This window comes from Salvia splendens, chromosome 8, assembly GCF_004379255.2.
Source record: "Salvia splendens isolate huo1 chromosome 8, SspV2, whole genome shotgun sequence".
NCBI lineage: Eukaryota > Viridiplantae > Streptophyta > Magnoliopsida > Lamiales > Lamiaceae > Salvia > Salvia splendens.
The window spans coordinates 12,046,258-12,058,120 of NC_056039.1; the positions used below are offsets into that span (position 1 = coordinate 12,046,258).

At 35.2% G+C, this 11,863-nt stretch overlaps 2 protein-coding genes across 2 annotated transcripts; one reads left to right on the forward strand and one right to left on the reverse strand.

Moving 5' to 3' along the window:
* The first annotated feature begins 1,547 nt into the window (after positions 1 to 1,547).
* Positions 1,548 to 4,713, forward strand: LOC121743171 (pentatricopeptide repeat-containing protein At1g80880, mitochondrial-like). Its single transcript, XM_042136399.1, has 2 exons — positions 1,548 to 2,224; positions 3,518 to 4,713. The coding sequence occupies exons 1-2, from the start codon at positions 1,644 to 1,646 to the stop codon at positions 4,545 to 4,547; spliced, it is 1,611 nt and encodes a 536-aa protein (XP_041992333.1). The 5' UTR covers positions 1,548 to 1,643; the 3' UTR covers positions 4,548 to 4,713.
* Positions 4,714 to 8,711: 3,998 nt separating this feature from the next.
* On the reverse strand, positions 8,712 to 11,293 carry LOC121743873 (probable N-acetyltransferase HLS1). The gene is made up of 3 exons (XM_042137261.1): positions 11,066 to 11,293; positions 10,714 to 10,859; positions 8,712 to 9,643 (listed from the first exon to the last, which is right to left on the reverse strand). The coding sequence occupies exons 1-3, from the start codon at positions 11,267 to 11,269 to the stop codon at positions 8,809 to 8,811; spliced, it is 1,185 nt and encodes a 394-aa protein (XP_041993195.1). The 5' UTR covers positions 11,270 to 11,293; the 3' UTR covers positions 8,712 to 8,808.
* Positions 11,294 to 11,863: the final 570 nt, after the last annotated feature.

An 11,863-nucleotide genomic window follows, 5' to 3' on the forward strand; every position in this document is an offset into this window, starting at 1 on the left:
TCAACAAAGAATTGTCAACATATACGAGAAGAATAGTGCAGATTTGCATAATATCTCATCCACAGTGATAGATTAGCACAAAATCAACACCGGAATAATGAAAAGTAAAAAAGATGTGAAGCTCACCGCGAGTCATAAGGTACCAGGGGACGCCAAAAATAACTCCGACGATGGCGATTCCTGTGAAAACATGCTTTTTCTCACCACTGTATAAATAATAGTGCATTTTCGCCCTAAATCCTCCGCCTCCATTTCCTGATTTCGTCGCTTCACTGCTCATTTTCTATGTCGCCGGTTTCTGCTGCAGCCGCTCTTCAGCCCTTTTTACCGAGTTTGTGTTTCAGCTTAAACCCTCTACATATTTAGCTCATTTTAATGATTATTTTTATGAAAATACACATTTTCACCATTTTCTATTCCATTTTTTTAATCGAATTATTTTCTTTTGTCGGGTTAATATTTTTTTGTAAATACATAAACTTTGAATTATTTTTTAAAATAGACTAAAGTTCCAAAAAAAATTATGTACATTTGCTCAAAAAAATATTTTAGTCATACACCTTTATTGATTAAAAAAAATTAACGGTCATTTGCATGTTGAAGTACAAAACTAGTTTGATTACATAAAAAATCATTTGATCATACACATTAAGTATCCATATTGGCTTTTGGAGTTAAATAATGTGTTTTTATCCATTAATTGAACTCATTAATCGTTTCAAAATGCAATTAATAGTAAAATTTTGATGAAATCGCAAAAAATAGACTAAAATATACTCCCTCCGTCCCGCACTACGCGCACCTTCCCTTTAGGGCACGGAGATTAAGGAATGAGTGATAGACAAAGTCAACAATTACGGCTGTAGGTATAAATTGTTACTAAAAATGGAAAGAGTGCAAATAACTTGGGACGCCCAGAAAGGATATAAGTGCAAGTAGTACGGGACGGAGGGAGTACTACTACTGTCTAGGATTAGAAGGTACTACTAACTCACTTAATAAGTAGAAATAAAAAAGTTTTTAAAACAAGTACACCGTCTTCCTACGATTAATTGACACTAAATTTTTTTAATATGCCTATAATTAATTGATACCCTTATTTTTACTTCTTCTGTACATGAATATGAGTCTCATTTTGGCACTGAGCGTTAAAAAATGTTAAGAAAAATTAATAAAAGATGAGTCACGCTTGAAGAATGTGAGATCTCTTTACCATTTATGATAATTATGAACCGAGATTTCTCTTCGTGGACGGACTAAAATGGGAAAATGAGACTTATTTTCATGAACGGAGTACTGTTTTTGGTAATTGGTAATATATTCCACTAACTCATCACACTCATATTTTATTATAAAACTAAAGTGTATAGAAGTAGGATCCAAATTCCAGTGTTTTTTCAACTCACTTTCTATTAAATTTCTTAAAATTTGAGTCGAGGTAAACGGACTCAATTAGTTGTAGACTGGAGGGAGTAGTATACAAAATTAATTTTAGTAAACACCTATTTAGGATGTCAGTCCTTATTTTTTATACATATCACAAATGGTTTGCGGAGTGATTCGCCTTCTCGAAATCACGCTACCTCTAAATAGGAAACCGGGAAAATGAATTGAATACAGCATGAATCTCTCCCACCAAAATCATGGCATCTCTTCTTGCCGTTGTTAGGAGGCTCCACTTCCACACATTACGCCCAATTTCATGCACCTCTCTAATATCAGGTTCCATCCCTTCTAAACTTCCGCCTTACTTCACACAAGCATTTCATCAAGCACCTTGCAAGCGATGCAAACACACTCCTCACGCCGGCAGCCTGCTCCAAACTCACCGCCAGTCAATCTACAGAATCACCGACTTCTTGGAATACGCGCACGAAATCCCTGAAGGTGCCCAATCGGGTCTCCCTGAATTTCTTGAAAGAGTTCAGAATGCAAAGGACATTGCTTCTGGTGATGAGGCCATGGCTTTCCTTGATGATTCTGGCGTCGAGCCCGACAAAGATTTTATCTTTTCGGCTATCTGGGCTTTGAGGGAAGAGTGGAAGCTGGCATTCTTGGTGTTCAAATGGGGTTTGAAATGGGATTGTGTGGTTAGCAAGATTTGGTGTTTGATGATATGGTTGTTGGGTAATCACAGCAAGTTTAGCACTGCTTGGACTATTGTTCACGAGCTCTATCGGGCCTCGAAGGATGCTCGACAGGCAATCCTGATCATGATCGACAGGTGAATTTCAAAAACACTACTAGTAATCTCGGCCATTCTCTTATTTTGTGATTTGCAATGCTTGGGAATGGTTTACTGGCATCGCTGGTTTATCCTTTTGAGTATGACTTAGTTTTAATGTGCGTTGAGTTGATATTTCAGAACTGTAGGTTAGAATGGTTTAGGTATGCAATGTGCATTTTTTATGTTTCTTCCTTAAATGTATCTGTGATTTGTGTAGGTTTCTGTTTTGAGATTTCTTCTGACAGAATATGTAATGAAAGAGATAGAGAGAGAAAACACGGCAAGTACGAATCTAAAGAAAATAGATAGTTAAACTACATAAATAGTAGAAAAAAAGTAACTGTGATACAGTCCTTCAGACCAGGGTGCTTTTGCTTGCTGAAGACACTAAGAATATGTTCATGGCGACGATGCCACTCTTTCAGGGGGTTGGTGGCTTCGTAGCAGGGGTTTCTGGTTGATTAATCCGATATTAAATCTTATGTATTTAATAGGAAAGAGAGAATTTCTCTAATGAGAGGAAAAGGTAAAAGAAAATAGGATAGAGTGGAATTAGAAGGGAAATTAAGCACTATTATGAAATTCTCACTAGTCACAACAAATCTGCCAAATCCATGCTACTATCATCACTCTGCCTTTGAGCTGAATGCACTTGTGTCGCTTTTGGGTTCTCTTAACCCATCAGGATACGTCCCATAATGTCAAAACATCAACTTTTCATATTCTGTAAGGTGTCGTTCAGATGCCATGATTCATCTAGGGTTAAGTTGTGAGATTATTTTAGTTGGAGGGGGTGGCTATGACTTATCATCATAGAATTGTCCATCTAGGATTAAGTTGTGAGATTCAATATCATGAACCAAACATAAATTACATAATACATATTTCATCATGAGATATAATCTTTCAAACCGAACATGCCCTAAGTAAACTATGGGTTCTACAGATTTCTTAGAATGATAAGAAATAAACCGACTTCCCATCTCTGCATTAGAATCACTGTCTTCTTCATGTGAACAAATATTACAAATCAACTCCTATAAATTTTTTTAACTGAAAGTGTGTTTGGTCTGATCGTATTGCTATCTGGAAATAAATTGATATTCAGTGATTGGAAATCGACTTTCTATGAATTGAAGTGATTTTTGAAGCTAAATTATCCTTTTATTATAAATTGGCAAATATCTGAAGCTTGCATACTTTATGCCACTTATGCATTCATAATTTTTGATTTCACATTTCTGCAACTACGTTCTTTAGTTTTTATTGTCTTGTTTTGATAATCGACAGATATGCAGCTGCCAATCAGCCCGACAAAGCCATAGAGACGTTCCACTTTATGCAGAAGTTCACTTTTTCTCTTGAACAGAAAACATACTTCACGTTCCTCAACATTCTTTGCACACACAGAAACATTGAAGAGGCTGAAGAGTTCATGTTTCTGAACAAGAAGTTCTTCCCTTTGGAAACAGAGAGCTTCAACATAATTCTCTACGGCTGGTGCAATATAACCGTTGACATATATGAAGCCAAGAGGGTGTGGCGGGAAATGTCCAAATGCTGTATTGAGCCAGATGGGACTTCCTATATACACATGATCTCCGGCTATTCCAGAGTACACAATCTATACGATTCATTGAGGTTGTACGATGAGATGAAGAGAAAGGGTTGGGCTCCTGGATTGGAGGTGTATCATTCATTGATTTATGTGCTAACTCATGAAAATTGCCTTACTGAAGCTCTTAAACTCGTAGATAGGATGAAAGAATCAAGTCTGGTGCCTGACTCAAACACATATAATCTTATTATACGTCCTCTCTGTGAAATTGCTAAATTTGAGGAGGCAAGAAGTGTTTTAGCTAGGATGTTAGGCGATGGCATCAGTCCTACTATTGACACCTATCACGAGCTATTGAAGGGAGAGAATTCAGAAGGGGCTCTGGGAGTGCTGGATTATATGAATAAAGCTGGTTTGGGTCCAAACCAGGATACCTTTACTTGTATTTTTGATGAGTATTTTAAATTAGGTGAACCTGATGATGCGCTAAAGATATGGTATGCTATGAAGGTATATGAAGTAAAGCCAGATCGCGCGTTATATGGCATTATGGTTGAAGGATTTACAAAGTGTGGATTGACTGATAAAGCTCGAGAGTTCTACTCAGAGATGAAGTATTCAGGACTAAAAGATGATCTATCTCTTAGAAGGCTTGTGGAACAATCCAGTCCCGGTCAGTGTAAAGAAAAGATGAAAGTTGTGAGACGTATCAAGAGATGCAAAGGTCTCAGACATGGTGGAAGTAAAAAAGAGAAACCATAATAAGCAATGAGGACATAAGGCCATTAGCAATGCGGCGCCTTAGCGCGCCACGTCATCATTTTTATCCTCCTACCCCCCACCTGCAATGTGGCGCCCTATGGCGCGCCCTATGCATTTTCATTTTATTTGAATATTTAAATAACTACAAAAATTGAGAAAAAACTTCATTTCATTTATAGAAATTGTTTCATTTTGGTTCATTTTGGTATTTGAGAGAAGTAGAAATGTGAGAGATGAGCGAAATGAGAGAGGTGAGATGTTCGTACGAACAAGTGAATGAGAAACGAGGTTTAAATAGCCATAAAAAACGTGTGCCATCGTCCGCGACCATCGTCCGCCGATCCCGCAATGGGCGCCCTACGTCGCGGACGTCCGCGACCATCGTCCGCCGAGCCCACAATGGCGCCGACGATAGGCCATTGTCCGCGCCCTACGCGATGCATCGGGCGCAGATGTAGGGCGCGGACGATGGCGGGCACCCACAATGTGGGCATCATCCGCGCCCGAGGACGATGGACGCCATCTAGCGCCCCATTGCAGGTGCCCTAAGGGAGAAAGTCGAAGTTTGTTTGAAGATCGCTTATTTTATGCTAGAAGGAATCGGTTTGGAAAGCATCTGATTGTAAAATGTTAGTGACAAATGTCGCAAGCCACAAGATCATGCTCCAACCTGACCTGACCTGACCCGACCCTCTAAACTGGTATTGTAGATCATGCTTATACTTCAAGTTATTCTCAAACTATATGCTTACTTGATTTGATATTCACAAAAGAGGCTTTAGGAAGATGCACTAAAAGACGCGAGATAGATGCTAAATGCAAGTTTTTTTCCATGTAGTCCAAAATGTCGAAGAGTTGTATTATTATGCTTGAATGTCGGCCACGCAGACAGTGGTTGACCTATGATTTTGATACTGGGAGACTCAAACTACTGTTAACAATTGTTGCATATTTTCAGTGTCCAACAAAAACAATTCTAACTTCAACAATACATTAGCCGATATAGATGAGTAATGAGAGATAAATAACTTTAGAATGAACAGGGATAGTGTCGGAATAATTGACTGAGTATGTTTTTTAAAAATGAAAGCATAACTTTGAAATTAAATTTACATGATATATAGAGTATATTTATGGGGCTAAAGAATTATTATTATTATTATTATTATTATTATTATTATTATTATTATTATTATTATTATATAAAGAACATTACTTATTTTAAAATAACAATATTTACATAAATGGGAAATAAATAAAAATTACACAAAATTGATAGTGTGAAAAAAATTAATTACTAACTAATGAATTAATTATGAGAATCATAAAAATGATTTAGATACTAGACAAATGAATTAATCTAGCTATGGGAAAATATGATAGAAAAATATAAATAAATTAATAGATAATGAATTAAGAATCAGAAAAATATAAATAAATTAATAGATAATGAATTAAGAATCAGATGAGGTGTGAGAAAATACAAAAAAAATACTCCCTCCGTCCCTTAAAAATATGCACTATTTCCTTTTTAGTCCGTCCCACAAGAATATGCACTTTCTAATTTTGGAAAGTCATTTATCTCTAATGCGGTGGGACTCATTATCCACTAACAATACTTTATTAACTTTTTCTCTCTACATCTCTCTTACTTTACTAATTTTACATTAAAACCCGTGCCGACCCCAAAGTGCATATTCTTTTGGGACGGAGGGAGTACAAATTAATACTCCATCTGTCTCTACGAAATAGACAAACTTGTATATGATCCAGTTTGAATGTGCAATTGATAAAGTAAGAGAGAAATGAAGTATAAGAAGAGAGGGAAAAAGTAGTGGAAGCAGTATTAGTAGATTGTGGAGTCCACGTTATTATGATATATAATTGGTTAGAAACTTTCAATATTTAGACTTTGTCTAAATTTAAAGAACGGGTCAAAATGATAAAATTAGTCTATTTTTTTGGGAGACGAAACCCAAAGAGTGGGATTTCAAACACCGTATCTCCTGGATGCAAGTCGCAATGCCAATCATACGCGCTATGTAATTATGTGAATTATTATATGAATATAGAATAAGCATGGCTTGGGGAGGATTGCAATTCATGGTAAAAAGTTTTTAAAAAAAGTTCGAAGTTGATATTTTCGGCAATCAAACTGTTTTTCATGATATACGTGTATTTCCACATCACACATCAAAAAGCCATGTGGATAGTTGTAGAGCCGTATTGGCAATCAGACATCTACTTTGGAATTTAACTCATGATAGGAAATGTTATCTTGCTCATAAATTAAAGGGGCAAATTGTTGAATATATTATTAAATTTAGTCAATAGTTTCAAAAGTTAAATTATAAATCACAAAGTCTCAAAAATTGCAATGATCTAATTTATTTTAATTTAGGCGAAGTTGACGTTGAATATCTATGAGGGCAAAACAACGAACGAGCATATAAACAATGTCGTTTTGTAATATTTGCCAAATAAATCATCAAGTTTGGTCAAATTTTGACTAAACTCGCACTTTTTTCAAAAAGTATAAATAATGAAGTTTAAAAATTACGCAATCATCTCATCCCATCTCATCTCTCTTAATTAGGGTGAATATACTTTGATGTATAAATAAAAAACACAAAATGACGAGAGGCCATATCGACGTATTGCATTATATTTTTTACTCATTTCTTATGTCTCGCGATCAATCACCCTCGCTTCTCTTTCTTCTTTGTTGATAGAGGGTTAATCTGAAAAAAGGTCCAATCCTTTAAAGCCTTAGTTTTTGAAGGGTTTCAGAGAGGATGCTGGTAAATGAAACAAATAAGTCTCATGAACTATTTATCCGGTAACCAATTAGTTTTAGGACGAAATCTTATATAAGTATTGATTTATAATTTTATATTATGATTTACATGTCTCAATTAAGTCCAAACATATACGTATATATCATTACACAATAATTTGACAGAAAAAAGAAGCTATATCACTCGATTAATCGGATAAAATAAACAATATATTTAAACACAAAATTAAGGGTAATAAGGAAAGGCATGTCATGTGAACTAATTTTGGGTGGTGAACGAATATTTGATCGGCCATGATAGGTGTTAAAGCTGAAAGCTAACACGTTGATTGATTCTTAGAAACCATTTTTCTAATATTATGCTATATATTATTTTTTATTTTGTGTGTACATTTAAAAATAGAGATGTGTAGTTGGGGTTGTTGCATTGAAATCAGCCGAAAGGGTGATAAACATTTCTCTTTTCCAAAGAGAGTAGGGGACCAAATATCACCTTCATTTGCTAATGACACACGTTCTTTACCCGTTTTTTAATTTAATTACGAGCTATATATATACATCAAGATTTGATGGATCAATTATAGATAATGTAAATCTTGAAATGAGTGTGCTTGATTTGATGTAGTACTTCTTTTCTATAATTTTAATCTATTGCGAATCTTTAATTTTTACTCCTATATTGAGAGCTTATTTCATTGATAACAATGCTTTAGTGCTACGGTACTACCTAAACATTACCATATAATAATATCTATCCTTACTTAATTATTTCAAATGTTAATTAATTGAGTGAACTGCAAATTAATCTTTGAATACTTCTATTTTCATATTTGTGGTCTTTAATGAATTTTATTAGCAATTCAACATCATTAATTAGTTCCTGGATATTAACATAAATTTAACTAATAAATAATTCAATATCGTTTCAAGTACTTTCTAAATAGTGGATATAGTTAATAAAAAAAATATTCCTTGACAAAAAAATTAGTAAAATGCTAAAAATGTCGTGAAATAATGCAAAAGTCATTCCAACAATATTATTAATGTCCAACTACTAATCGTACTAATAAAATTAATTAGGAATCACAAAGGTGAATTAAAGTAGCAATCTCATGTGCAATCCATCCTAATTAATCCATGATAATTTAATATTACAACAATTAAAAAAATTATCTATTCTTGAAAAAGACATATTTCTAAATATGCTATATCCCCACCCCAGCTTCCCAACCAACCCAAATCTAGTGGATAAGGATAATAAATTGTCAACAGATAGTAAACCTACGTCAAAATTAAACCAGGGAATTGTCCAGATGGCAATTTGTTTTGTTTTGCATTACTAGAAGTAGAAATGGCCGTGTACAATATCCTAAACTACTAAGTTATCCATTACTTGGCACAATAAGAAACAAGCTACAACATTATCGTATATTAAATAAAAACATCACAATTTATTAATTATAATCAAAGATCACGTGGGTCAACAAATATAGTCGAAGTAGGAGACTTGCACCAATCTTGATTGACTTTTCCAAATCTCTTTATACACCAAATGTCTTCATCGCACGAGAATTTCTTCCAATGCGGAATAACTTCTCGAACAGGGTCGTTCTGGCCAACCTCGGCCACCACGACCCTACAATCAGAGTCATTCCGAGCCATATTATGCACCAATTTACATAGCGATTTCATTAGTCTCGGACCATCATTACCTTCCATGTGAAGTCCATACATGAAGTAAAATCCAAAATTCTTGAAAATGTTAGGGATTAATGGGATTTTGAGCCACGGTGCCATAACATCAACAACCCTAGATCCGAGGCAGGCAGCATGCGTTAGGCTCGACACTCCCTTCACTCTTAACCTAAACACTTCCTTTGTGTCCCAAACACTAAGTATGGCTAAAGCCGCGGGTAATTCGCTGGTGTTGGGATCCCAATTTTGGATTAATTTGTTTGGTAATGCCATGAAAGATCCTATATTGAGTTTGTTACTTAGTAAACGGTCGATGTCTTTAGGGAAGAATTCCGAGCCTGAAAATATGTTCCGATACAACGACTCAGCTAGAGTGTGAGGAACTCGGATGATTGTGATATCTGACGGCAACGGCTTGTGGTGAAAATGAACAGGCTGCACGAGGACCGTTGGATTTCGGAATTTGACATAGTTGCATTTTTTAATGAACAAGTTCAAGGATGCTTGATTGCTGCATTCTGTAGCCATATAGGCATATTCTGCTCCATTTTTCTTGCACCACTCCTCCAATTCTTGGACAAGTTTGGTTGCAATGCCAAGCCTCCTGAGCCATACAAAAGTATTAAGCATAATCCATCAATTCTAGAGGTACTTGTGTTAAAGAAAAAAAAAATTAGAGAGTATTAATTAATGCAACAATGAAACTTTATGAGCTAGCATGGAAGTATATATCTAAGTCTTATCTGCTATGTCTAAAATAGTGCACGAATATGTTCATTTTATATAGATTATATATACGACGTGATAGAAATCCATGGGTTCCATCTTAAAACCAATTGGTGATAAGAGGAGAGGCCAATGAGACTTATATAGTGGATTAAGCTCTTTGTGTACAAAAGATGTGTGATATAATTATATTCATTTTTATGTTTCAATTGCCAACACCCTCCCTCAAACCCTTCAAGGTGAATCTTGGAGGGGTTGGACTTTTTTATGATCGATTGGACAATCGGCTCAATTTTTTTCGATCGGTTGGACCACTGACCCAAATTTTCAGCCCAGTTATACTGCTGGGCCAGTCATTTTTTTCGGTTTCAGCCCAGATATACTGCTGGGTCAGTTAAATATGACCCACAGTCGGCGACCCTCTCTAATACCATGATAGAAATCCATGGGTTCCATCTTAAAACCAATTGGTGATAAGAGGAGAGGCCCATGGGACTTATATAGTGGATTAAGCTCTTTGTGTACACCGATGAGGGATATGATTATATTCATTTTTATGTTTCAATTGCCAACACAACGAACCAAACACAGGACCAGACAGGTTGCATCTACTTATCAGTTTGTGTCTAATGTAAAATAAACCGAATCACATCCTAATTTAGATTTCGGTCACATCATATATGTACACATATAAATATAGATTTCGGTATATTCTTAACTTTCAATATCACAAAATCCTACTGATATTCATGAATCAGCACATTGGTATTGAGTCATAACTGATATGTTTTGTTATGTCAATTAATATTAATGAATCAGCAAACTAATTTAGTTCTCAGTTCTCATTTTGATAGCGGTATTAGGGAACGTGCATGTTGAATTCATCAAAAGAAAATAAGATAAGAAAAAAGTATTGCATGGAGGGGAATGGCTTGACAAATGACAAACCTGTGTGAGGATGAAACCCTTAATCCAAGAATATAAGCCAACTTCACATAAATTGGAGAGCTTGACCTTCTCTTTCCACTTGTCACCGTTTTGATGCACCCTCTTATCACCCCAACTATTTCTTTCCCATCATCGTATTCAGCCACCTCAAAAATAAATAAAGTTTATTTAGTAAAATATTTACATGCATATATGTATTTATGTGCTATAAGCAGAACTAATTCTGTCGAACAGTCAAACTAAAATATAGTAGTTCATTATTAGATGATACGGTTCATTTTAAGATCATTTCAGTTCAGTATTTAAAATTAGTTAGACATTAAATACAATCCATTTAAGACTATATATATACCAGCGTAATGTGGGAGACGAAGTTGCGGACCCTGGCAATAGGGTCTCCCATGAGGTCGGTCACCAGCGACGGCTTCCCGGGCTGCCCGACCTCACACCGGCGCTCGAGTTCCTCCACGGCCGCCTTGTCTCTATCTTGCTCGTATGCCCTCACCACCACCGAGCTAGGTACATAGTTCTCCGCAGCTATTTTGGACAAGGGCATGGTTAATTTTGAGAGAGAGTGATATTAATTTGATTGTGTGTTGTTAAAGAGAGAGGATTATTTATATATATAGTGAGTGTTGAGGTGGCTTTCCTTTGCTACTAAGCCATGTCATGAGGCATGCGTGGTCCATTCGCCTACTCACTCACCAAAATATTATCTCTAATTAAATTGTATTTTTATGATATTATATGATGTATACATGCATTGTATGTAATGATATCACACCTCATATTTTAATCTTACTTCTCTAATAATTTCATTCCTCATGTTCTCTATTATTTTATACTCTCCCGTCTAATTTAATATGAAATATTTGAAAATCCACACGAAATTTTATATAGTAAGTATTGTTACGTGAGTTAATAAAAAGAGAGTAAAGTCAGATAAATGAAAAAGTGGAGATATGATTATTTTCATTTTAGGAAACATTTCATTTTTAATGAGACAATTCAAAAAGAAAAACGTTTCATTTTTAATGTGACAGAGATAGTATATCTATACATTTCTTATGCAAGATAAACATTCTATTATGGCCAAGGTTGATTTTTTAAATAAGATGCACTTTTATTACACATAAGATGTTTACTCTAT